The sequence below is a fragment of the Thunnus thynnus genome, chromosome 14 (assembly GCF_963924715.1).
Source record: "Thunnus thynnus chromosome 14, fThuThy2.1, whole genome shotgun sequence".
In the NCBI taxonomy this organism is placed as follows: Eukaryota; Metazoa; Chordata; class Actinopteri; order Scombriformes; family Scombridae; genus Thunnus; species Thunnus thynnus.
The window spans coordinates 17975022-18002861 of NC_089530.1; the positions used below are offsets into that span (position 1 = coordinate 17975022).

At 38.3% G+C, this 27840-nt stretch overlaps 1 protein-coding gene across 2 annotated transcripts in view; it reads right to left on the bottom strand.

The window, feature by feature from the left end:
- Positions 1–24647, bottom strand: part of LOC137197143 (VPS10 domain-containing receptor SorCS1-like) — a 44835-nt gene extending 20188 nt beyond the window's left edge. The window contains exons 1-9 of one of the 2 annotated variants that reach the window (XM_067610318.1): positions 23566–24647; positions 9205–9272; positions 8438–8537; positions 8052–8210; positions 5933–6006; positions 2761–2825; positions 2033–2151; positions 1605–1694; positions 503–682 (exon numbers count right to left, since the gene is read on the bottom strand). In XM_067610318.1, the coding sequence (XP_067466419.1) occupies positions 503–682; positions 1605–1694; positions 2033–2151; positions 2761–2825; positions 5933–6006; positions 8052–8210; positions 8438–8537; positions 9205–9272; positions 23566–24291 (1581 nt within the window). In that variant the 5' untranslated portion in view covers positions 24292–24647. Of the gene's footprint in view, positions 1–502; positions 683–1604; positions 1695–2032; positions 2152–2760; positions 2826–5932; positions 6007–8051; positions 8211–8437; positions 8538–9204; positions 9273–20361; positions 20442–23565 lie in introns of those variants that run through there. The other variant, XM_067610319.1, reaches the window with a different exon arrangement.
- Between the last annotated feature and the right edge of the window lie 3193 nt (positions 24648–27840).

Here is a 27840-nt window from a genome sequence, read left to right on the forward strand (position 1 = left end):
CAGCAAATCCTCACAGTTGAGGTGCTTCAACCAGAAAATGTTTGGCATTTCTGCTTGAAAAATTATTTCAATGATTTCTTAATTATACAAAATATTACTGATTGATTTTCTGTGAATCGATTAATTACAGTAATCTTTTGTGCGCTGATAAAATGTATAATACGTTAAGTACTGGAAGTATTGGAATGTACTGAATGTGTTTGCACAAATATAGCACTGAGTGTAGGAAGTATTTCATTTTGCACAGTAGAAAATAACTATGCATGTATAACTGCATTGATTATTGCACAAATTAGTTACAGCATTCTGAAGGGGCAAAGAGCACAAAAAATTGATTAGTTTTGTAGTTAATATTCATGAACATGACACACTCCTCTTTAAACTGCAGCCGTTATGAAAACAGGTCAGTGATTTGAGTTGGTCCAGCTTGGCATGCCTGACCAACCTGAAAACATGTAAGCAGATGACAGCACCACCCCCCAACTGCACAGTCACTGCCTACCTCATAGAGGTCTATCATGATGTTGCCCTCTGGTCCTCCACTGCTCACAACATTCTCCAGCATCAGGGTGAAGAACAGCCCTCTGGACTCAGACATGTACAGGTTGTAGGAGTCATTCTGGTGCCAGTCCTGAATCGCGGCCACCACCTGGTTATCATCCGTGCTGATTATCTGCAAGTCCTAAATATATTAAATTCATGAGAACAGAAGATGCAGGCGGCTGAGAAACAGGCTTTCTATAAATTAGTCAACTGCAGCCAATACGCATTTAGTTGACTAAAAAGGATGACTGAATAGTAGCGTGCGTAACAGTAGTCACAGAGCCAGTGCAGCAAGCTATTGATTCATCACTTCTTGACATTATTCAGTCAGGATCAGCAGCGATTAGACCTCAGGCGTGTCATGCCATGCACTAAAAATGAAGACAGGCTCCATTTAATTTTACTGAATCTCTTATTCAGGGTGAGGCGAGGTGAAGGATGTGTGTCCTTCTCAAGGAAATTTTGACAGTATACATGGATGGATGGATGAATGGACAGATTGATCGAAACAACACTGTGGGCACTATATCTCTCCTGTTGTTATGACACAGTCTCTCAAATCACTGAGCCCCCCTGCTGTGCTTTTAGTAAATGGAGTCCAGTGCACAACACTGTTTTGTGCAAATGCAAATGGAGTTTTCTGCTTCAAAAAGTTCTCTTGGAGTTCTGGGTAACAATGAATGTGCAACTCCAGAGCCAATTTGAAGTAAATATCTGTTGATATAACTGGAAGGGTAATTGATTAAAAAACTATGCATGAGTGTTAAATAGACAAATGATCTGAACATATAATTATGCATAAATGATCAAATTTCAGGAGGATAATAATGTGAGGAAAACAATTTAATGGGTTTGTCAGCAAGCATTATGAATAACTGGGAACAGCCCTACTTGAAATCATTTGTAAAAATCATCCACAGTAAGTCATCATGACACTGCAAAATAGCCTGAAGGAATAAATTGAGTGTTTCACAGACAAATTAATGTTGCACTTGTTCTGCTACTTGCTCCTCTGCAGGTGCTCAGTTGATCAAACACTGCATCCTTTCCAGTAATCTTACCTTTGGCAGAGTGTACTTGGGAAGCTTCATTGGGTAGAAAGCATTTCTTTTATAGGACACATAATGGACAGATTGGCCACCTACTGGCACCTAGAAAAGCAATAAAGTGCAATTTGCAGTTCATCACATTTCAGATAAATATTCATAAACTTCACTGTGCACACTGATTGCTAGCAGCATGTATCAAATAATTTAAATCGTGATCAAAAACTCTGGGTTTGCTACTAATTAGGATGTTCGGCATTATGGTAGAGTGGAGTTGAAGTAATACACAACACTGATTTCAATTTAATGCCATCCTTTCCCAGGATAATGGGCCCTTTTAGCTAATGAAAGACATGACTGTACATTAAGATGCGATTGGATGCAGTGGTTTTACAGCTTTTAATTGTCTTTTAATGAAGCCAGACCTTGCGATAAAAACCCACCTGGATGAAAACGTATTCATCCTGAACCACCAGGGAATCAGGGATGATAAATCCAGGGAAAGGCTTGCCCTTGTTTCCATCAGAGCAATTCTGAAGTTTACAAGTTATGTACTGTGACCCTGTGGGTAAGCAAGAAATGAATGCTAAAAATACAACAAAGAGAAAAACAAACAGCCTTCTGTAGTGCACAATCAAGGTTTAACAAATGCTGATGGTATTAAGTGAGCTATAGAGGCAAAATTTTGGAGGCCAATCCTTATTCTCACTAATAGATAAAGTAGCGAGAGCTGTCCCAATGTGTTAGCATCAGCCAAATGAGGTGATCTCCCCGGGGACAAGGCATTAACACACGAGGCCTTATGGAAGTGCCCCCCTCTCTGCGCTGCGGCCAAGAAAAGAGCCAAGTCACAGCCTGGCCCTTGAAAAATGAATTAACTTAATCGTATGAAGAGTCTCCACACAGCCAGTGCAGATGGAGAGGAGAGTTTTGGTGCATACAGTGAAAAATAGCTGTAATTTCTCACTCAATTTTTTAAATTATGGTTTACGAGTCACAACAAAGGCTGGTAATTTGATGTGATGTCTACTCTCATTTCAATAGCGGATAACATACTGTACACTAACACATTAAAGAGAGAAGGTGGTCTGACCTTATGTGCTTTAGTATGGTGTTTTCTGACAATTTACTTTTCAGTGGGTTGCCATGGTAACATCACTTTATTACTCACGTCCATCAGTGACGCTGATCTCCAGGTGGATCATTCCTTGCTCTTTGTCTAAACCCAGTCTGGACCTGCAACATTGTGACAAACATCTGAGAAATATTAGATTTCTGCTTATGCAAATGTTCATCTGTGCATTAGTATAGACATCATATACCAACATTTAAGACAGTGGTTCCCAACCTTTTGTCACTTGTGCCCACTTAAAATTAAGTCTGCTTGTGACCCCTCATCACAGTTTATGACCTGCTCAGAATTGTGAGCAGTTCAGACTAAGGCTGATTTTTCTTTCTCAGATGTTTTCAGTTTTTTCCATTTAAAGTTTTTGTCATTTGAAAGATTTTTAGATTATATTTTATTTTATTTTCCCAAAAGATTAGCTACTAAATATTTACAGCCTAATAACTGCCGGCTGTGTAGCCAACTGAACTAACAAAACCAACGGCTTGCCAATATACGACTTGTTTACAGTGGACTGAAGAGTTAAAGAGGTAGATATGAAAAATGGTCTACTTATCTACCTTTGATAACCATGTTAACAAGTAACATTTTAAATTACATTTCACAAAAATAACACAGTATACCTCAGATTACAAATCATAATGCTAACAATGTCCAGGTGACTAGCTAGCTAAATAGTGTTGGTGAGATGAGCGTTAGCATAATCAGATATTTCTCACTCATTTCAAACTGCATGAATACGACTAACTCTAACATACATCTATAAATGTATGTATATAAATAAAAACAAAGCGATATACAGTTACAAAGGATTAGGAGTTCAGTTGAATATACAGATTGTTATTTTTGGCAGTTTTGTTACTTTAGTTTGTTATTTACTGATTAGACATTCCTCAAGTTTTAATGATGCAACCTGATTAAAAAACTAGACTAACTTACAAAGGACTTACACAAACTTATTAATGGATTTACGAACAGCTGGTGCGACCCAGTCTTGAAGTGTTGAAAGTGTTTTTATTTCACAAATTTAATAAAAAGGGGAGCCAATAATTGTGCTGTATGAAGTATGCAGCATGTGTAGTCTTGGTCACAAAGCATTTGCCTTTTAATATTAACTTCCTTTTTATTTATATTGGACATCAGGTGGCTTAGTAAGGCATTGAAGCAGAAAGCCAACTATTTCCCAATAAGGCATATTTTGCTATTGTGAATCAGAGCAAATAATTTTAACAAAAACAAAGAAAAATAAGAAAACTATTCACACAATACATGCATTTAGCTCACAGTAATTGTTTCTGTTTTTCTGTTACCAGAGGCGCAGTATGGTTTACATTTAGACTTTGATTTTCATCTTGTTTTTGTAAGGGAACATGGGAAATAAAAGATGCAGCTGTGTTCTGCACTGTTCTCTCAGGAGCAATAATACAAAATCCTTATCTATAAACACTGGCCTGAAGGACATCTGACCTGAACTGCACTTTATGGGCAAGGTGTATTTAGCCATTTCATTCACTTTCAACGGAGATTCTTCATGATTGCTGTTAAGTGCAGAGTGACAGGAGTGACCACTTGCTGTATTAATAGCAGTGGTTGTGACAGAAGATGGGTTTCTTCTCATTTTCCATACTGTGTCTGAACTATAATATAAAAAGCCCCCGTCCTGCTTCCCTCAGCACTCTGTAATTGCCTCACAGCTCCATCTCTTTTAATGGACTTTCTGTCAAATACTTCATCCAATTCTATCAGTGAACAGCAGCCCTTGCTCTTAAATAAACCCCCTGCAATGTTACACTGTGTTACCCCATAACACATACCGCAATGTCTGCCTAGCGAGGTTGCACGTTAACATGTTTTTGTAAATCATGTTTGTCATATTTTTTTTTAGATAAGATGAGCAGTGCAGGATGTGATGAAAGTAATTCTTTCATAGTGGCTCTCTGATGGTGGGGGGGAGTGTTTTTTCTGGCATGTTTTGGTCGACTTATTTCCTTGAAGACAAAAGGAAGTGCTAACATATTTTATCAGCAAAAATTTGCCCCAACAACCCCAACAAGAAATGATTGTCATACTGTATATCCACATTCTCTTTGAGAATAGACATTAAAGAGATAGTCTCAGTGTTTTGTTTATGACTAAAATCTATCTATTCCCTTAAGTGATTTTTATGTACTGTAACATTGCTAACATGTTGGGTCACAGTATTTTTCCCAGATTAATGCAACATCTGCAAAAAGATGTACTGTAGGTCTCTCCAACCTCCTTGATTAATCTGCGGCTCTGCTTTTTTTAGTGCTATGGAAACATGTGTGAAAAGGATTTTGTAGCCAACAACTATAAAAAAAACATTATAAATTAAACATTTATTCCTGTACTCGCACCCAGCAGCTAATAACACTAAAACACTCAAAGAGACACCCAGAATTTTTCCCATTGAAACCACACTATCAGTTGTGATTCTGTATACAATATACATCAGGTATCATCCAAAATAAATGAAAGATTGATGGATAATGTTTGGATATGATTATATTTGTAATACACTGTTGTATCTCAGCACTATCCCAACAATATTTCACAAGCAGAATGCCTTCAGCAGATCAAATATTAATAGGTATGTGTAAACTAGACGCTTAGTACATTATGTTAAAAAAAAAAAAAAGATAACATACATTATTTATCAATACAAGATCTGCCTACCACAAAACCTAACTCAGCATTCAATAATAAAAGCAGTGGTTTTAAAATGTGTGATTACCTCTTTAAGACTGGGTGGCATGTCATTTATTTCAGCTTCTACTTTCAATAATAAATGTCATCAACTCGAGAAATTTCATGAAAATTCTCAAAAGTGCTTTTCACACTCAAATCTGACTCAGAAACATTTTGTGTTTTTGTTAACTTTAAATGAGCTGCTGACTGATCAGAAACACGTAATGTTGCTGCAGTGTGAGTCAGAGCTCTAAACAGAGTCTGTGAAAAGTTGTCAGAATGGTGAGCAGAAATCATCCAACATTTTCTGGCATATGTAAATATGTACAGCGAAGGCATCTCCCCTCTGTACCACTGTTGTGTGAAAAATCCATTTAAATCCATTTATTAAGGTATAATTGTTCTGTGTTTGTCTATTATTCATAGTATTACTAGAGTATATCAATATGTTGCAGCATTTCTCTCCCCAAAAGACAAACGCTCTGCAAATGATTGATTGTGATCTCACCAGTAGAATCTGTTGGGGACGACGCTGTCATGCACAAGCTGCCATCTCCTCCCAAACTCAACAGAGACATACAGCTGAAAAAGGAGAGGAAAGCATTAACCAAATTAGTTACAGTAGAAATAATGGTTTTCCAAGTGAGAATATCCAAGAGAATTATTTGCTGATTTATATCCAACTGTATTATCAAGCAGCTGTCAGAATTTTAGATTTTTTGGAGTCAATATGTCGATGTTGTTTTGAATACTGCACTACTGAGTGCATACTTTATGTGAAAATGCATCAGTTATGAGGAAATTCAGCAGTTTCTGTAAAAATACAATGCACTGATACTCTGAGGCTAGGTTTTTTAAATAAAAAAGAAAACAAAATGGTAAAGATTATCTGTTCTGATCCCTTCCATCTGTTTTGAGAATAGGGGGTTTTTAATACACAAATTGGCTTTTGTATTAAAATCTAGGGCCCCCTTTACACATTGCATTAAAATGCATTTTGGGTGATCGGATTACAATCAGACAGTGCTTGATCACATGAGAGTACAGGTGTAAATGCACCCAAGATGCATCGAGGATGGACTGTGATGCGATCTGATTGGATCAGGGATGCATTGTGACCACACTGAACACAGGTGTGAATGCAATTGAGCTGTCAATGCACATACAACAACTATGTGGACGGAAAAACGTAATGTTGCAAACCAGCGAGGTAGCAGCCATTAGCCGGTTAGCAAAGCTAAGCTACTAGCAAGAAAGCAGCAAGAAAGCTACGGATATTAAAGACACTCTTGGATGGAGTCAAGAAGAGAAGGCTTCTTCCCCTGCTTCGAAAAGCAAACAAAAGTCCATACAAAAGTGGAGCTTCACAGATGGCTCCCATCTTTTTTTGTTTTGTTTTGTTTTGTTTTGTTTTTGTTTTTTTGGAGAGGAGGATGTGGATCTCATTGTGGACACTGGAGACACATATTAATATCAGGTATAAATGTAATCAGGTTAAATCATATCTGGATACGAGATGCATTTTAATGCAAGGAGTCTCCTTTCACTTACTTACAGTAACTCAGTACGATTCCACCCTAATTGGTATTATAAAATAAATAATTCAAGCCATAAAGCCATTAGTCTCCTTTTTTACTGCAAAGTTGGACTTTTGTCCAAGCATTCAAAAGGCCAGTCATCTTGGCATACTGTAATGATCGAGCAGCAAGCATCTTAAGCTCTGAGCTTTACAAGGATTAGCAACATCATTTTGACTTATCTAGGAGCTTACAACTTTTAAAAGACGTGACGGACAATCAATAAATGGAAAATCAAACCAAGCTAAGATTAATTTCATTCTAGCAGTGATAAAAGAAAAAGAAAAACACAGATGAAATTTAGCTTTACAGAGACATACAGGATGACCTGAAGGCAAACTTCTCTAGAGCGTCTTTATTTTGACCCGTCGATGGCTCTCAACTAAGCTTTCATCTTCCTCCCTGCACCATTTATCTCACTTCTCAGACCTTGACTGTTTTTCTCTCTGAAATCAAGTCTTCCAATAGTGAAGGCCAAGTTTGATGTCTGTAGCGTTGAGTAAAACAGACAGTAGGGTTCTCACAAAGAGTAATGAAGGGTGTGTGTGAGTTTATGCTCACAATTATGTGAGAGTGTGTGTATGTGTGTGTGTGTGTGTGTGTGTATGTGTGGATTGTTTGGACGTGTCTCCATTGTTAAATTTCCCCTTTGCTGTCTAGGACACATCCATTTAAACTTGGAGTGTGCAGCCAGACCTTGTGACCTCGGGGAGCAGGTGATCAGCTGCCTCTGTTTTGGCAACTGCAGCCTTGGCTTAAGTGGCAGATGTCTCTGCCCATGAAGACCACGGAGGCCAGACGCGATTAACAAAATTAATGGTTCAGCCATGACAACAACCTGTGTTCATTTTATATAGATATAAACTTTGTTGTAATCCACCAAGCTTGTGATGTAATATAATCACAGAAACAGACAGAACACTCATACTGAGCTAACAAGTGCAAGACAAGCAGCAAATAAACCACACACAACACCCCTTACTCCCACCCAGAGATTTTTATGTCATATTTTCAGTTTTTATTTCATGCCGTCTGACAGCTACGTGTTACCTTTTGGTCGTGGCTGTAAGCCAAGATCCAGTCCTCCTGCTCGGGGTGAAAAAGCAGGCTGAGGATATCAAACGCTAAGCTGTGTTTCTGATAGGACGCCCCCTCGTCAAGGCTAATGAGCAGGCTGCTCTCCACCTCTGGGTCAGTCAGTAACATGATCTGAGACAAGACAAGAAAGGAGACGGTGGAATCAGAGGCCCACCTTGACAGCAACCATTCCGCAGGGCTTAAGTGTGCTCGTGAAGTGCGCTGCCAACAACACATGCACGGTGCAGGCTCCTGCAGGGCTGCTACTTAGTGAAAATGACACTATCTCTGCTGTACAATGATAATATTGACAGATATATTCAATAAAGATTTTTCACAGCACGCATGTGGAAACTTACCTTCTTCTTGTTGTTTGGACTCACGTACAAGTAGCTCAGTATGGTTTTTGGCCCAACTTTCTCATTAAGTTTCTCATATGTGGTCCCATAATCAGTTGACCTAAAATTCAATTATAGGATAAAGTAAACAGGCTTTTGTGGCGAGTAACGGAGAATTGAGAAACACCTACTAGTTAAGATGCTAATAGTATCATTAAGCATATCAGGCAGGCGGAAAATTGCAACAGCAGAAGTCATAAAGCAATTTGCTAGATGAATGGAGATTTCTCTAATTATTAAAATAAACAACAATATCCTGTGTGGCATGTATGGCAAGGGGATGAGATATTATTATCATTATTGACACTTTGGGTTACAAACATTGTATACTCTAATGTTTGTAATTTTCATGTTTTATAACTTTAATGGAGGATTGAGGACATAAAAAAAATCTACAATTGCAGTGTTTATGAAACTCTTTCAGAACCAGAGATGTCCTCGAAAATAAATGTTTGGCCTTCAAAAAATTGGACTGTTTTTCTCAGTTCATTCATTGTCACCAAAATACATACTGGTCTCTGTTCCTTGGTGACATTTCAGAGACAAGATGGCATAAAATGGTTTATACAGGATAAAACACACAGGCTCCTAGATTTTTATAACAGAATATTTTGTTTTCAAGAGCTTTGGAGAATTATGCCATCACTAAACATTATGCAAGTCATTTTGTTATAAATGCGACATCTATTTGTGTTACCACACAAACACAGACTAGCAGAAGATCTTACCTCCATAAAGAACTCTCCGTTACTCTGCCGGAGTTGAAGTCATAGTATTTTGTCAACATGAGGATCACCTGCGAAAAAGATAAAACAGATTACTAGCTTCGAAGGAGCGCATCATCAGTTTTGAAAAAAGTGTCACATAGTGAAAGAAAGAGCCAAGACGTTCATGCTCATGTCTTTTAAATTACCTGACAGACACAGCTTTATTAAAACCCAGCTGCCCCGTTTGTCTAAAGCCTTGTGCATATTCTCCGAGGATAAACAGATAGCATATGTATGCTACAATGTTTTTAAGTCCCAAAGGAGAACCAGCAAATGCTACCACTGCTAAGCTATGACTAAATGAATAAATAAGTCAATGCTATCATTCATTCCAGGCACACAAAGGCCTCATAAATATCGTGGGCATCTTTTTTTGAAGAGGATCATAAAAAGTGTTATAGTCGTATACACAGGCCTTTACTTAATACCCGACAAGCTGTTGATTTCAATATGTCTTGTAAATTACTCCAGATAGTAATGAATGGCTCATTGTGGACTCTTCTATTTGCCTCTTGTGTACATACATTCAACTTGTATTTTCTTTTTTCGTCAGTGAGGCAATGACATGAGGAGAAACTGTAAAATTTCACTTGTATCTTTTACACGTTGATTCCAGACGCACGAATCCAATGTATTTTACTCAGCGAGTCATCATAATGTAAATGTCAGAAGTCTCTCACACAAAAACAGTTGTTCACCCTTCACCCTTTACACAAATTAATTGCTCAAGCAATGCCCTTCTTGCACTGTGCAATCATAAAATCTACAGATCATACAGCTCTCTTGGGAGGACTCTCGGAGCATCTCGTTCAGCTTTTTCATGCCTATCTTCTAATTATCAAGTGTTCTGAGTGTTCGGAGTAACATTCCCTGTACAAAGCAAGGACTCCATCATGTAAACAATAATTTTTTACTGCTTTTTAAAGCCCTTCTCACACAGTTTGTAGCATCCCTTGTAGTGTTTTCTTCTAGGTTTTCGCTCAAATCAAACAAGTCAGTCCTCATCTCTGCTAGATAAAAGCTTGGCCCATCTTGAAACAAATTGCCTCAGTGATAGACAAACACTGTGCACACATTAGACACTTCCAGGTGACTTATGTGCAACTGACTCCAGCATTTGGCAAGAAAAACATATTCAAAAACTATAAACTATAACTAATTGGCTGAAACCACTTGCTTGTGGATATACTGTGCTGATGCAACACCACAAAATATAATAACAGCAACTCTGATGTAGGTTTTATACCCCTCACATAATAACAAAAACACCATTCCACAAGTACTCCACCTTAAATATTGGCTAATCACTTTCTGATTGTCTTTATTGATACTGTTTATTCCAGTATCAATGAAATAATTTTACTGGTACATAACTCCTTATGTTCTTGCAGTATATTAACTTTTTAGTAAAATAAACATCATTGTCCTAAAAGGTCTTACATTTGCCCTAAATTATGTGTAGTTTTGTTCTCTTTTGTTTCACTTTATGCGCCATCTTGTACATGTAAGTTTGTGTCCTCACTGTGACACCACAAGTTTCTGAAGACAGAATAATGCAATTGAAACTTTAGTTTTAGTTTATTTCCTAATTATTTACCCTCGTTGTGAATACGCTGACTAATGAAACTCTAACTCTGCTGTGACTTTGTGCTGAATGTATAAAATCCTTTATATGAGGCTAGTTCAGAAATAGTCCAGTTTGTTATAGCTGCAGTACCAACTGTCCAGACCGGGTTGCAGAGATTTATGGTCTTCCAACAAAATGGCCTTTACACTTTCCAAAAGTCATACCCTCATGGACACTGTCATACACAATAAAACAACCCACAGCAGCCTGAAAATTAGGACAAATTACACCCCCCTTCTGTATGGCAATTAACTTTATGCATTTACTTGGGTAGGATCCAGGACTACAGTCATATGTAATTTGAATCCAGCAAATTGCAGCCTGAAAAAGTTTCCGAGGGATGTTGAAAGTTTAAGGTGAAGCTCCGTGGCTGCAGTTAACACATCAATACAGTGATACAATATTCACTTTGTAGATTATTCTGTGTGAAACAGGTGTTTGAAGTTCAACATGTCACACAAGCCATTAAATCGCTATTTGAAATGAACTGGACAAAGGCTCTTCTTTTAAATATTGCACCATTCACCAGATAATGGCATAACTTACTTTCTGAATTTAAATAATAATGCCATATGTATTAGCATATCTTTCCCTTTGAATTTCGACAACAGTGTCACATTTGATGTCAGCTACCATGCAGTGCATATCCCATTAGACTGCAGTCGCACCAACATATCGCCAAACTGGATTACTTGACATCCAAGAGCAAGCAAATTGATTTTTCAACCTCTAATCCTTTGTAAATCTTAAACCTTGGAGGTAAATGGACTGGGATGAATTCGATCATTATGTAAGAATGAATGGAGGCTTAATGGTGACTTAAAGGGCTTAGGTTGAAGAGATTACTGGTGTGAAATGAAGGTGTTGTATGAAGAGGAGACTGGGTGAGGTACGGGTACCAAGAATGCAGAGGCGAGGGGGGGGGGGTCTGTTATTGAAGGATGAAAACCTGAGACAAATGAAAGGAGCGACAGAGCACACATTGCAATTCATTCCCACTCTCACCAAGCCGTTGATCCAGCCTTATCAGCTGTTGGAATTAAGTTGCCTCATCAATAAAACTGTCATCACATTTAGCCACTGCAATTAAACAGATGGATGATTCCATAAAAGCAATTGTTACAGGAGTTACTGACTGGAATATTAATAAAAAAGACAAATATGACACATTAAAAACTGGTCATGTGTCTAAAGTGTTTCCCTTACTTTTTGCCAAATGCCCCCTTTGATCCTGAACAGGAATAAGCAATGAGAACAAGTTAATGTTTCACACCTAAAATGTCAGTTCACTTAAATAAAATTTAAAAAATCATATTTTCTCATTTACCCATAGTGGTATACAGCCATAGTTTTGGTACTATTTAACAACATTTTGATATATGCAACTCTGAGATTTCTGCTTTCTACCCATATGATGGAGGTAAATGGAGTCTTGCTTGTGGTTCACACAGCACAGCATTGAAAATGCGCTATTAAAAATTCAACAGTGTCTTTCCTAAAACAGCTTTTATGACTGAAACTACTTTGTTACAGTAAAAACAACACTGTTGTTGACCTCACTGTCAGTGTCTGCAGATAATCCAAAGTGATGGGGACTCTGTTTCTGTAAACAGATGTGTTTTCATTTGTTTTAAATTTAAAAATGTAAAAATCATAGATCTAGTGAGCAACTGAGATAGAAATTTATTCACGCCTTGTTTTCCTTAAACCTACATTAATTGATTTTTTTCCCACTTGTGGGCACCACAACGGCCGTAAACAAAACACTAACATATCACGTTTTAAAGTTTGATATAGCAAACATGTTAACAAGCGTATGAGAAACATTAGTATTCATTTGGAGCTGTGTTTGTGTCTACATGATGAATCTAAGTCCAGTTTTGATCTGTACCAACTCCACAGGGAAATATCTGGCTCTTTAACTGCTAAATGCTCCACTATATTCAGCAGCTAGTTGCTAGAGATTATTCGCAGCCTGCTGCATCTGGATGCTGACGAGGGCAGTCAGAATGAATCAAGACAGTAAAGTTGTGGACTGTAAAACCAAAACAATGAGCTAAAAGAGGCTGAAATGCGCCCTAGGGGAAGTGCAGAATCGGGTCATTACTCTCTGAGGGTTTGTGACTACAAGCTACAGAAGTAGTCATGATCCATTTAAAATATAAGAAAATGTATTATAGCAGCTTGAAGATTTGAATTTCACATTTTCATAGGACATCTAGATTTGGGGTAATAATGATATTTAAATTAGTGAGACTTTAATTGTGATGCCTTCAGTAAGACAAACTCATTGGGAGGGAATGTGTGAGAACATCTGCCTACAAGATGTTAACACTACAGAAGTATTAACAGTGTGGCAATGAATACCTTTCAAGGAATAAAAAACACTCCCGTTAAAAAAAAAAAGCAAGCTTAGCGAGAAAATTCAAAGACCCTGGGGGCTGGTATAGAATTAAGTATGAAACTTCACTTGATAAAATTACCAGATTAAACAGCATCATTTAACACATTTAATAAAGAAAGAATTGTCTATTTCTATTACATCGTCCTGCAACTCACTCGAAAGCAACAAAAGCCTTCAGGAGAGCAAATCCTCGTGCGCTTCAATACCACCTCAGAGAGATATGTAATGTACAGTGGCTTTTGTCTGCCACATCAATTTACATCACTTCAATAACAAAGGCAACATTTCCTCGTAGACCAGATGTTGTGTTGAAGCTGGGTTGTTTGAAGTCAGAGCTGTTGGCTCTCCCATGGAGAACAGGTCACTGCAATCATAAATTATAAAGCAACTTCACAATATCACTTTGCAGAAAATAAACTATTGGTGTCCCGATAAAACCTGATTTACACGGAGGGAGTGAAATCACAGTAAATAATTCCTCTGAAGGTTGGGATATGTGATTCAAACATCTTCTGTCGTTGCTTTAAGTACTTGTAGGGTATTAAAATGATTTGATTCAGTACGTTTTTTAAACATGTAATTCTTGAAATTTAAAGTTATAGAGTTCAGCTTTAATGTGACTGATGGCGACATTCTGTTACCTTGGCAGAGTGTAATACCAGTGATCTGTGAACATCACATCGCCAGCATTTCAAATTGACAGCAAGCAGATACTCCATGTTACAGCTACGGCGTTCAAGCAGAACGGCAAGTGTCTGACTTTATTGGGATCCTCATGTTGAGACAACAGCCCTGCGTGGAAAAAGCAGCTTGGTTGATAAGCCATCTGAAACGGCTTCCTTCTTCTTAGGGCTTATACTCTCGCATCATTTGCTTCTTCACCATAAATGAAAACCCAGGGTAGTTCTGCTGCTAGGCTGCAGCGACCTGCTGAGCCTGGAAGCTTCAGCGTGCATGAGCAGGGGGTCTGATCAATGCAGGCAAGATTAGACAGCAAGTGGGCAGGTTTTTCAGCCCAACCAAAAAGTTGTGCCCACTGTGTAAGGATGTGTTTTTTTTCTCAACTACTTTTAACTCCTCAGCACTTCATCTGAAATGTAGAAGTGCTGAGTGAAATGGTAAAAGATTAGCTGCATGTTGACAAACTAAAAGCTCTCAGGACTCTTTAATAAAGTGCATTTCCTCTGACATAAATAAAGTAAAATAGCTGATTAGAGAAATATGCTGGGGAAGGATTTCTCTCACCCATACGTCTTCTTAGTCTCACCAATAGTACTTGAAATCTTCTGTTTGCCAAAATGCATCGCTATAAATCCAAAATGAGAACTTCAGTGAGTGAATCAAAGTTACGGTTTTGAATGTGAGGCCTCTCTTAAAGTGTAACTCATGTGAGCAAGTAATGGAGGCGCCCACTGTTAAATTAAAGTCTTCTGAAACACAAAATGTGGTGAACAACAGCCAAAAAAAGAACACTTATGAAACAGCAGCCAAACAGTTTTTTCTCATTCATAGATGGAGCACTGAGACATTGACTGTATTGTTTTTTTAGGGGCCCAAGCAGCAAAGCTGATGGAACCCTATTGTTTTTGTTCTAACTTATATTTTTCTCTGCTAAAAGTGTTTGTGCAGCAAAAACCATAAGACCTAGAAACACAAAAATTTGCAGGTGAGTTGCAAAATCCACCCACTACTCAGGCACATGAAATGACATTTATTGACCTCAAAGTGGCGTTGTAAGAATCAAGTTTACGTTTTTGCAGTTATCTCGAAAATGGCTTGGTCTAGAGTCAAAATTCTAAATCTAAAAATGTCAAATTTGTAACTTTTTCTCAATTTTCTCAAAATCCTATTTTCGACATCTCGTCAGAAACCGCTGGGCCAATTGTCCCAAAACTTCATATACAAACTTCACTGATCTTAAGTTGTTAAAGAAATTTCGATACATCTGTTGAATATTGAATCATGAAATTATACATTTTTGAACTTGTATTTAACTTTACATGAATGCTCATGAATCAAAATTGGCTTAAGCTACTGTAACCAAACTTGGTGCACGTGTACGGATGTCAGGTCCAAGCTTCGCTGCGCAGTCCTGGGATGTTCTGCCAAAAGGGGGCACCAAAACCTTAACATTTTTTGTCCCAATGGTCTAGTGTTCTAAACACCTATCCTGTAACTGTAAGGTCACCTGTTCAAATCCAGCCTGGCACAAAGGTGTGTGTATCCTCCTGTTTCTGTCCATCTGTTGTGAACTCTGTGGTTTAAAAGGCGCACAACACATGTATGTTAAATTATGTGCTTGGACCCCACTTATCACTGCTTGCTGCTATAATTTTAAAAATGTTTTTAATTTAAAAACACAGATTAGCTGAGAACTTTACATGTTTAAAATGCAGTGGTTATTTTTTTTTGCTTATTGACACGACATTACCTCACGTTAAAATGAACAAACTGACTCTTTGCTTTCCAACTGCTGCTACAATTATTCAGAAGCTTCTGCAGCTGTTCATGTAACAACACTGAGTCACACTGAAAACAGAGGCAACACGTAACAAAAATGTGGAACTGCATAACAAACACACAAAATCAAAGAAGTGCAAACACAGAGACGTGTCTGCGGCAACAATAACAAAAAAGGTGATATCTCATTAATGCATTGTTCTAGCCAAATTAACTTCATCCTGCTCTAAAATAAAATCTTAGCCTTAGTTTTATGGAATTTCTGCTCTATTGGACAGCACTCAGTGAAGAAGAAAGGAAACCCAGGAGGGGAACACAGCTTGCCGATAAAAAAAACACACTCTGCGGGTTTCAAGGCGTTAGAGAACTTCACCACAGGAAGGCTTGGTGGCTTGGCAGAGCTGAACTCAGCCTGCCAGTAGTTTATGCGCAGTGCTGAGCTTTAAAGAAAAAAACAGCCCCTCTGTTTATCCATGCAATGTAGGCAATGCCACATCCTGGTATTTGTCAGGGAAAATAAATTCTTTGTCTTATGTCGTCTTAGGTTGAGTCAGGGTGTTACAATTCCTATCATTATGTATTTCATGAATTTATTTATGTTTCTTTAGCAGGATGTGTGATGTGATGCTCGCTTCATGAAACAACTGCAAAGTAACCCCCCTCCTCCTCCTCCACAGCCTGTCCATCACAGAAAGGCGCTGGTGGAGGTCTACACTGACTGTACAACAGGGATGTCAACATGCTATATGCAGCATACTACATGCATCACAGTGTCCAGAACAGGGTTGTTTGTAATGGTGCACTGAGGAAGTAAAATCAAGGCGGGGAAGGCAGGCAAGATAAAACGGTAAAAAGGTTTTGCAGGCTTAATTGAATGAACCTATAGATCACTTTCAGTCTCCACCTCCTCCTCCTCCTTAATGTGCAACAAGCTGAATTTTCTGTAGTTATTGTCCCATACTGCTTTCTTCTAAGGATGGGATAATAAGAAATTTTAACAAATAACATGTAAGAACAAAAATATCGATAAATAAATTGTCTGTATCCAGCAGATAAATATTCAAATACTGTACATCTATGTTTATATCCTGCAGGTTTCCATTCTGACAGATGGGAATGATTGGCTATTAATGATGAGAAATTTTAAGAAATCTCATCACAACAAAATGTTCCTCAGAATTCTAAACTGTGGTGAAAAAAAGGGAGCCACCAATCAATATAAATGTGGTTTCAAACTTGGCTCTGGTGTATTCGGTAAGTGCAGAGCATTTTTATGGATGAAAAACACAATAAATATTGTTGCTTTTATTACACAACTATCAATGATTATTGACAAACTGATAAGGGGTCTGAGGCCTATTTTTTGCATTCCTCTGGTTAACCCTTACTGCTCTTTGACGTGTACATTTCTGTAACATTTTCTTCATTTAAGTCATAGATTTTGTTTATACTGTACTATACTCCATAATGAAAATTGTTTTTATTTTTCCTTTCCGCATGAGTTTGCATAGTATAATTTATTTTTGTTTACGCCTACTTTATCATGCATATATTATATCATATTCTATTTCATATCTTTCATATATACGGTATTTGACGTAAGATATAAGGCCAACTTCATACTCAAAACGACAGCACATTCAGTGTGTTTCCACACTGCTGTTGAATATAGCACCTACTTCAAATATAGTATTCTTGATATGACTCCAGCACTTTTTGTTCAATAGTATCTCCAGCAGAAAAGGGAACCTGCAAGTCACAAAGGGAGCAGAAATGACTGAAGTTTTTAAAAAATGCATATTCGATATATTTTAGGCCTTACTTTTGCTGTACTATAGCTATTTTGCATACCATAAAAATAATTTTCTATACATTTATTCCTAAATTCTATTTGACAGTACAATGTTGAAAACCAAATTTGCATACCATGCACCCTATACTGCAGAGACTTTTTATTATTTTAGAATATCTGCTGCTGCAATGAATTAAATTAAAACCTCAAATAAGAAAAACAGTTTCTGACAACCATTGAGCCATGCTGCTCAATAATTGTAAAACATACTGTACATATAGTAATTTCATTTACCCTTTCTATGCTTTTATGCAAGTATTGACAGAGCCTATCCTTGACAGTCAATACAGAGTTAAATTCTTGTATCATATTTTCATTCACCCTGAAATAACTCTCGCTCCATTTGATCTCTAACTGATCATTTATGCCTGTTCGCCTCAGACAAATGACATTGGCGCTCACAAACGTGAATGTCTGGATAATTATAGCAATAATAACATGACATTGGTCTAGCGCCAAGTGTTACAGTATCTTTCATGGAGTTATACTCAAATATGTCTACTCAAGGTATGACAGCCTCTCGCTTTAAACATGAGAACTGGATTATTTTATCAGAGAAGGATAGATGTTTGCGTTTTCATACTTTCACAGCAAAGTCATCTCCAAGACAGCCTCAAACATAACAAAAAATACTTTAGAGACGTTCGGATGGACCTTGAGGAGGATCCTAAAGTGGAACTGGAGAATACAACATAATACAATATTTTATCCACTGTAAGTCAGTGAGTCAGAGACGCAACCAACAGTTCAAATGAAACTGACTGCGTACCTGGCCTTTCTCCAATTTGCAGAGGCAGATGAGATGACTGACTAAGGACTCAATGAAGCAGATGAGGAGAGGCAATGCATCAGGTTATCAAACACAAGATCTGTGAAGAGGAGGAGGCCCTCCACAAGAAAATGGAGGTGCTGAAAACACAACAAAACTTGGATTCGAGTACCCAAGAGCAGGACGTAAATGTTCAAGGGCTGTGAGATGAAGGAGGCATTTCAAGAACTGAGCAGCTGCTTCTTAAGTTTGCTCAAGGCAGAGATAAAGAAGAAGTTTTTTCCCTAAGAGAAGAAGAATCTCTTTACCAAACATGGATAAACTTAACAAATGCTCCAGACATGGAAGGTTTTGAGAACCCAGGAGCTGGACATTAAGCTCAATATAGAGAAAGATTATAACCTCCTTTTGGCAAGAAGAAAAATTATGTATGCTCCCGTTGGTAAACCTTGCTGAAAAAACAAACACTCAAGTACATCTTCTCAGTAATACAAAATAAAATTTAGTTGCTCAAAATAATAGTATTAATATTAAATGCTTATTATTCTTGCTTTTGATGCAAGCAAATTCTTGAAGCACGTCAATTAAATACTATAATCTTTTGCATTTTTTCTTGGTTTTCATGTTGGCTGAAACACTGAATTGGCAGTGCAGTTTAGTTTTCAAACTGTGATAATTGGACAAATGATAAAAGAACATCCACCAACTAGGCTTCAGCAACCAAAGACTAGCAAAACAAAATCTTAAATTGAACAGGAAAACTAAATATCAAGACAAATCAATAAGAGGCAGTCAAATTGGCTAATGTCCTGTAGGCCTAATACTAAAGCAATTATCAGATTTCAGAATTGGCAACAAACACATCATCACAGGCTGTACAAGTACAAAAGTCTTGGCTTGATTTCATACAGTAGTCAACATGTGAGGACAACTGCCTGAAATGTCAAAACATGGTTTGACAGCAGCCCTTTCACACATAAACAGCCAGAATCACATTAACAAGCCAGAGGAGATATTATGCAGAACACTGCAAGCATTTCACCAGTCCCTAACCTTTTTTCTCTTTATTTATGTTTGTTTGTGCAATTACAAATTGTCTCCCACTCCTAAGCCTGTAAGATAAGGTTGCCTATTGAAGTGTGACTGGCTGCCTTAAACCTCTTTCAAATCTTCTTATGCTAATGGAAGCTGGTTGCAGTCATTATGACTGAACTGTATCTGGTTGAACAAGTTTAACTTGGCCAAAGAGATTACGTTTTAAAATAGATTTATAAAAGTACACCAGCTGAGAGAAAACTGCAAGCTTCCTTGCTGACCACCTGGCAGGCACCTACACAGACGGTGTAAGTGCCTGCCAGGGTGTGGCATGTAGCTAAAGTGGGAATTCACACACACACATTAAACTGTGAGTGGGTGGGATATGACTGTCTGCCATCAGGGGGAAATTTATCGAAGCAGGACTCTAAAGTTTGCCATGTAACTGTGAAAAAGATAATGCCAAATCCTGGTGATAATGATCTGAATGTGTAAGACAAAATATCTGAATAATAGCTTCATGTATATAATTTACATAAACATGTTGATTGTTATGAATTATAAACAACAGTTTCTCAAATATGTGATAATACTTGAAACTTTTTATTAATGTTACTGTATTTGGAATACTGCCACTCTTACACTGTCATATAATGGGTTTTTTTTCCCTTTAAAAGTGAATTATCAAAGGAGTAGCTCAACATTTTAGGAAATGCTTCTGAGCTTTCTTGCCAAGAGTGAGAGGAAGAGATCAATATACCACTCTCATTTCTGTACAACAAATATAAAGCTAGGGCCAGCAAGCAATTAGCTTAGCCTAGCATAAAAAACGCAAGAAAGGGGGAACAACAATGACAGCCAAGAAATTGTTCCAGCACGCAACAAACTACACTGTTTGTGTGGAATAAACAAAAAAGATGTAATGTGCTAATTAGTCAAATTTAGAGTTGCTGGTAGGCAGATGTTGTTACCTTCGGACAGAGCCAAGCTGCTTCCCATTGCATCCAGTCTTTATGCTAAGCTAAGCTAACATCTCCTATGACAGTGGTGTTGTTCTTCTCATCTAAAATATCAAAAATATTACATATCATCAGATATAAAATTATTCCTTTAAGGAAGGTAAAAGTTTTAAAAACTGTCACTTGACTCGGAATTTATTTTGGTGCCTTTTTTGCTTCTTTCTATTTATTTGCATCTGTTTTTTATCAAGAATTACAGAGGCTCAGTACTTGAGGATGTACAATGTGCTGTAATAGTTCCAGATTGAGTTCCTTTAAATCTAGTGCTGCATTTGGTGCATTATCAAATTTTCACATCTCACCTTGTGAAATGGCTTGGTCTTGCTCAATGTATTTTAAACTGGTTTTGGTGAAAATGCAGCATTTAGATACATTTGTAGGGCTGCAGCTAAAAATCATTTTAATTAACGATTAACCTGTTGATTTTTTTTCTCAATTAATCGATTCGTTGTTTGGACTGTAAAATGTCAGAAAAAAGGGAAAATGACAATCACTGTTTCCAAAAGCCCAAGATGACATCCTCAAATGTCTAGTTTTGTCCCGACCAACAGTCCACAACCTAAAGATATTCAGTTCACTGTCAAATTCAGAACTAAAACAACCAGAAGATATTCACATGAGAAGCTGGAGGCAGAGAATTTGGAAGTTTACTTCTTAAAAAATGACTTAAAGACGATTGATTGATAGTTGGCGATTTACTTAATAGCTGGCAACTAATCGATCAATCAACTAACTGTTGCCGCTCTAAACATTTTGGTAGGTAAAACTTGGTCCCATCTTCTTACTCTACATGCTGCCCTTTGATGATGCAATCAGAGAACATAATGTCAATTTCCACAGCTGTGCTGATGACACACAGTTAGGCTGTACATTTCTGTAGAGCACACGACCACAGTCAATAAATAGATTAGTAATAACTTTATGCTTGGAAATGAGGCCAAAAGAGATGCACTGGATCTCTGGTCCACCAGATCAAATCAACAAGTTTCCAGCCGAGGCCCAATTGTTAGCATGTTATGCTGTAGCTTTAGTTTTAAATCACACTTTCATCTAAGAAATAATGCCAGGGAACAATCCCTCTTAAGCCAGCAAATGTCAAATACCAAATATAGTATATTGTTCAGCCTGGATTGCATCCTGCACCTTTAACTGGTCTTCCTGAAAAGTCTATTTAGGGGCAACTGTCACTTGTTCAAAATTCTGCTGTCACACTCCTGACAAAAAGAAAGACAAGAGAGCATACCAGTTTAGCTGAACTTATCACAACTCCTTGTATCTTTCAGAACTGATTTCAAAGTCCCTTTGCCCGTATAGAAAGCTCTAAATGTCTTAGGTCCAGCTTATATGGCAGACTCCCTGTTGTTTTGTGTGCATTTCACATTCACCTGGATCTTTCAGTGTTAGATGTTTAAAACCGCAGACATGTGAAAATTCAAGATGAACCTTTCTCCAAACTGTGGAGTACCAGTTCCCTGGATATTAGGGAGGCAACCTCTGTGAACATTTTTAAGCAAGAGCTTAAAACACATCTATTTCTGTTAGCTTTCAGCTAGACTAGAATGTTGTTTTTTCTCCCTACATTTAGTATTTTACTGTACTGCTGCATTGTGTTTCTCTTTATTATAAAGCACTTAAACCCTCATCTTCCCAACATTTTTAACATACAAGGACTACTGACTGGGGTCCCTGTGGACCCCAGGAATAAACTACTGTAAGAAACAACCATCATAGCAAAACGTTTTTTTTCTTATTTCTTCTCAGAGCATTATTGGTTATTCATGTAATTAATGTCATCTGAAAAAAATATTATTTTTAGAAAGTTACAGTTAATTTGCATACTGTGTAAAATGAAAATGCATACTTTTCTTTAATACAAATTGCAGCTTTTATCTTAAATACAATCTTTCCACAAAGCCTTCAAAATGACAGAGTGCCCCTACCCTCGCTGATAGTGTGTGATATTTTAAATTAGGATCCATGGCAAACATGAACTCAATAAATAGTTCCATCTATTAAAACTGCATAGACAGAATTGGGTGCTTTTGACTGGGGTCCCCCAGGACCTCAATGCATCAGTATTTTTTTTTTTAAAGCACTAATTAAAACAGAAACAGAAAACAATGATAAGAAGTCACTAGGAACAAATTGATTGACAAAATCATGAAAAATTGGAATGATAGAATAAAGCACCTGTGAGATATGACAAAAAGTATACCTCTGAGGTCTGCCGGTACCCCTGTCAGTAGAATTAAGATTAAGTGACATTCATTGTATGAAAGGTGCCATATAAGTGAATTTATATTATGATTATCATTACTGTTGTTGACTATGTTATTATTATTATTATCATCATCTTCATCATCTCAACCTATCTGCTGTTTAATGACTTTTTTTGACACTTCTACCCTCAGGTATCAAAAATAGATTAACATCTATTGTGAGCAGGGTGTTCTTCATTATAAGGCACAGGCAGCGAGACAGTGTGCTGTATACTGCACTTAACCTTTTCAGCATTCTCTGTCTATTTTCAGGTAAAGGGTATGTGGCTTCAGTATAGATACTGTACATTTATTGATGCCATTGATGCACAAAATATGCATATAACCAACTGAAAAATCAGTGATTCACCAAAAACAGCACAATGTGTCTGTGTATGTGTGTGTGTGTGTGTGTGTGTGTGTGTGAGAGAGAGAGAGAGAGAGAGAGAGAGAGAGAGAGAGAATGACAAGGATTTTCTTTAAAGTCTATGCAGAACATTAAACTTGTATTATTTTGACTTTTTTCCTTTAAAGTCTAGCCCACCCTCCAAGTCAGCTAATCAATTGTATAAAAGGGCGTGTGTGTGTGTGTGTGTCTGTGTGTGTGTGTGTGTGTGTGTGTGAGAGAGAGAGAGAGAGAGAGAGAGAGAGAGAGAGAGGAGGGGGGGGGGGGGGGGGGGGGGGTTGAAGACACCCACCCGAGACTGATTCCCTCAAACTCTGCAACCTCCCAGCAGCCTCACAGTCAATCTCTATTAAGTCTAGTCTGTCTGGTCGTTCTCGGTGAAAACTAATGCCTCCAGTCTCTTAAATGACCACACAAGATTCATGAGTGCACATTGACCACACTGCGTCAAAACATGCCCGTGCGTAAATCTAGAGCACATTAACTACTTACGCTACTGTTCTGTCCGGACCAGTGCACCATCGCCTGGTTATGAGCCGTGTCCCCGGTGAGAGCAAATGTCGAACTTGTCAGCTGAAACTCCTCCTGGTCCGCAAACGAAGCATCCTCCCCGCCCTCGGGTCTGAAACCGGACCAAGTCTCTGCGCTCCTCGCACTTCGCGTTCGTCTCCAACTGGCCACATCCTCGTCCTCATTCACCGTCACATCGACCTGTGCCCCATTTTCCCCGTAAAAGCTGTCATTCTTTCCATCACTGCTGCTGCTATTTTCGGTGAAGTTACCGTCACTGGGAGAGGGGGCAGCCGCAGGTAAATCACTTTGAGGAAACACTTTCGGGTGGGAAAGTTTCTGCTGACCGTTTAGCGCGTCCTTCTGGAGGCAACTTGTGTTATTCCCCCCCAAAGGTTGCTGTACTTTAGACGAACTTTCTTCGCTCGCGGGTAATTCCGCAACGTTGAGCTTTTCGTCCTCTCCGGTGATGGATTTTGCGCCCGGTGACCCCTCGGTAAATCCAATAAATTCATCAGCTGGTTCCTCGCCAAAATGCGTCAAATCCAGCGCCGAGACTTCCCGGGGAAAAGCTCTGATGAGCGGCAGCTGGCACGAGGGAATGCACCTTACCTCCGCTTTTGTTCCGCCCAGGATGGAAGTTAGGGTGAAGAGACAAATCCACTCAGAGAAAATTAGAAAAAGACAGTGACCGAGGCGCGTCTCCATTCTACGTTAATTCCGACTTCAAGCTAGCTGTTAGAAACACATCATGTTCACTCTTGAGCGTTTGTCTGTCATCACCTGGCGAAGTGGAGTCCGTGAATGCACTGTGGGGAGGTACAGCAGCGCGCGGACAAGTGTTCCCAAGTACTGATGCAAACGATGCATCAGAGGAGGAGCTGGAGGCTGAATCCTGCACGAGAGGGGAGAGGGGCCCAAACCCCCGCATCCTCATCTCAACCCCGATGAAAAAATAGCGACTGTTAGTGCATTTCATTAAGTTCAAGTTATATCTCCAGAGACGCGTGGTCCCCTAGGGGTCTTTAATCTGTTTTTGATTAGTAGTGTGCCAGATATTATGTCTACTATGAAATATTTGACCGCATCATTATCCTATAGGAAATTACTCATCAGATTAAAATAGTTTGAACTGTGCTCACATGCTGGGGTCCCTGGGGAAGACTCTAGAAACATTATGGGTCTGCCTCTGGTAGTCTTTGTGTGGAAATGTTCCTGACAGGGGCTTTATGGAAGATACAATGAGGCTTTACATTTTCCATTAGCGCAGGCCCAGGTAATCAATTAACAGGATTGCCTGTGTTCACTGTCAATTATGCCATGCAGGTAATGACTTTGTTGTGTTGTCTGCAAAATGGCTTGAAAACAGTTTCACCGAGGCTGCACTCCTGCAGTATCCATTCAGTACAGCTGAATGGAGAAAATACATATTCCCTAAATTTTAGCTTCTGTTTTTTTGTGCCCTATTCTCAGGTTAATGAGGGGTTGTCTGACAGAAAATAATGAGAAGGATTCAAACTAGAAGTGAGCATGTAATCATTTCCTCTCTCAACCTTCTCTGGTCTCTGCTGTTGTATATAAGAGTATGCAGGTGTCTGCACTGCCATGGAAATAATTGAGAACCCATTATTGCCATGCAATGCGGACACCCTGGAATATATTGTTATATTTCTCTATACTTTGGGCTTTGTTCCAGTTAGCTAATGGTAAACCATTAGGGGCACTAGAGCCTGTCCAAACCCTGTGATTAGATTCTATTCCTGGGCAACATTTAGTCAATAGGATGAGGATGCTGTTGACTGTTGACTGATGCCGAAGAGACTCCCTGTATTGAGCTGTGTTCTCCCCATCGCTCTGAGCTGCGACGTGATCCTGTTCCACATACGGGTCAACTGCACAGAGACGTCTTTCATTGGCAGCCATTAGTGATGCAGTGAGCAAGAGCTGTCTCAATCTGTTTCAGTTAGCCCCCACCAGACAAGGGGAAACCAGTCTATAATGCAGATTGATGGCTGACTGAGAATTTCAATCATGGGGAACATTGGCTAAAAAGCTCAAGTCTTGACTGTAATGCAAACCTAAAGCATCAGCGATTAGAATGCAGAAGACTTCTTAAGTAATGCATGTGTGTGGCACCAATACAACTTTTTTTTTTTCTTACATGTATTTCTATTTGCTGTGACTTCATCAGGGATACATCTGTAGTGATCATAATGGATTTTTGCCCGACCTGTCTGTTTAGTTTAGACATGGATGGTCGTACACACGCTGCTACGTCTGTGTATGACTTGTTTGGATGCTTTGTCTTGCTTTGCTTGTAATACTTCTACAATAGAAATAATTTCACAAGGGTGGAACAAAGTAGGGCTGCAATTATTTTCAATTTCAAATAACTATTTACACAATAACATTTCAGAAAATAGTGAAAAACACCCATTGCAGTTTTCCAGAGTTGCTATGTCAGAAAAGCCCAAAGCCCAAACATATTCAAGTTAACAGCAAAAAATCTTGAACTATAGAGTCCATTTTTTCTTAAGAAAATGATTTTAATGATTAATGATGTCAAAGTAGCTGCAGTTTTGACAAACTGAGTAGTCAACTAATCATTTAAGCTCTAGATGAAAATCCTATCTTTGATTTTATTGATACTGTAAATTTTTCTTTGAAGCTACAGTGGGAGAATGAAGTTGTGTAAATGTCGTCATACGTAAAATTAATAATTGATTTCCAGCAAACTAAACTGAGGGTTTAGAAATCACGTTACAATTTTTTTTTTTAAAGAGAGGTACCAGCAGACTTTTGCTCATGTAAAGCGTGCAAATCAATTATCCATGGAGGATCTTTTTCACTTGTTCACACATTTTACATTTCTCTGTGCAAGGTGACAGATCTCAGGACTGATGTAGTATAGCACATTTGTGTGCACAACATGGCAGCTGAGCGGAATCATTGTCTTTCGACAGACAAGAATGCTGCTTTGCTGCCTGTCACACAGACTGAATACAAACTGTGTTATGTTCCCTGAGCTCATACTTCTGTGATGGAAGCTAGTGAGCAGAGAGTGTGAAAAGCACACAAAGGAACGAGATGACAGTGTTCCATGTTGTTGGATTGTTATTCTGCTTTTTTTTGGTAATTAAATAGAATTCAGTGGAAGAAGAAAAGAGCGCTGGATATCTCTGAAATTAGACCTCTTCCAATCCGATGTCTGATTCACTTTCACAGCTGCCCTGATTACTTTGGTGCCCATAACAGTAAAAAGAAAGGACCAAAGACACTCAGGACATTAGTCATGCACAGTACATTGTCTCGCCCCTGTGCTCTAACTAAAAAGCTAACATCTGCCTTCAGTGTAGCTTAGTATTGAGTAGAAGCAGCAGTCATATGTGAATGAGAAAAGCCACACAATGTTGCCATAGAAAAGTCATCTTTCCTAATCCTCTTGTTTTTCTTTAAAAAAAAAAAAAAAAAAAAGGCTTTGAGGTAGCAATAGCACAGGGGCAGACTTTATCATCAGGGAAGGTAGGCAACTGTCTGGTGCCCCCAACTAAAAGAGCCGCAAACAGCTATAGATTTATTATGATGATTAGATATGAACAATATTGAATTATGTTACCATTCTAACTCATTGTACTTCAAAGGAAACTTACAAATGCACTTAAAAATATGCAACTGTATACTTCAGAGGAAAACATTGTACCACTATATTTACCTGACAGATAAACGTCACTGGTTACGCTGCAGATTCAGATTTTACTCACAACAATTAAAATATGATCCATTATTATTGATTAAACTATCCAGCATAATATGAGAATTAAAAGCTCCACCTTGAACACAAGTTAAGTACATTTAAGTACACTGTGCTGATAATACCTCTCTTTCACTCTTCACTTTATGTAAAAATTTGAATGCAGAATGCAGTATTTTTACTGTGTGGTATTAATAGTTTTACTGAAGAAAAAAGTTTTGATTACTTCTTCTGCCGCTGAAACTACCAACAGAGTTAGAGAAAGGATGAAAATAAAGCAAAACATAGTTTGCCTGGGGCTCCCAAAGCACTAAATCTGCCCCTGCAATAGCATAGCTCAATTTAATGATGGACACCTGAGACATTCACTTCAATTAGTGCTGCACACACCTCTGGGGCTCCAGGAGACAAAATCGCCTTTTCAAGTAATGATTTCAGTTACATTATTGAGAGATAAAGTGAAATGCAATACAGGCAGCAGGTTAAATACTTTGACTCCAGTGAAA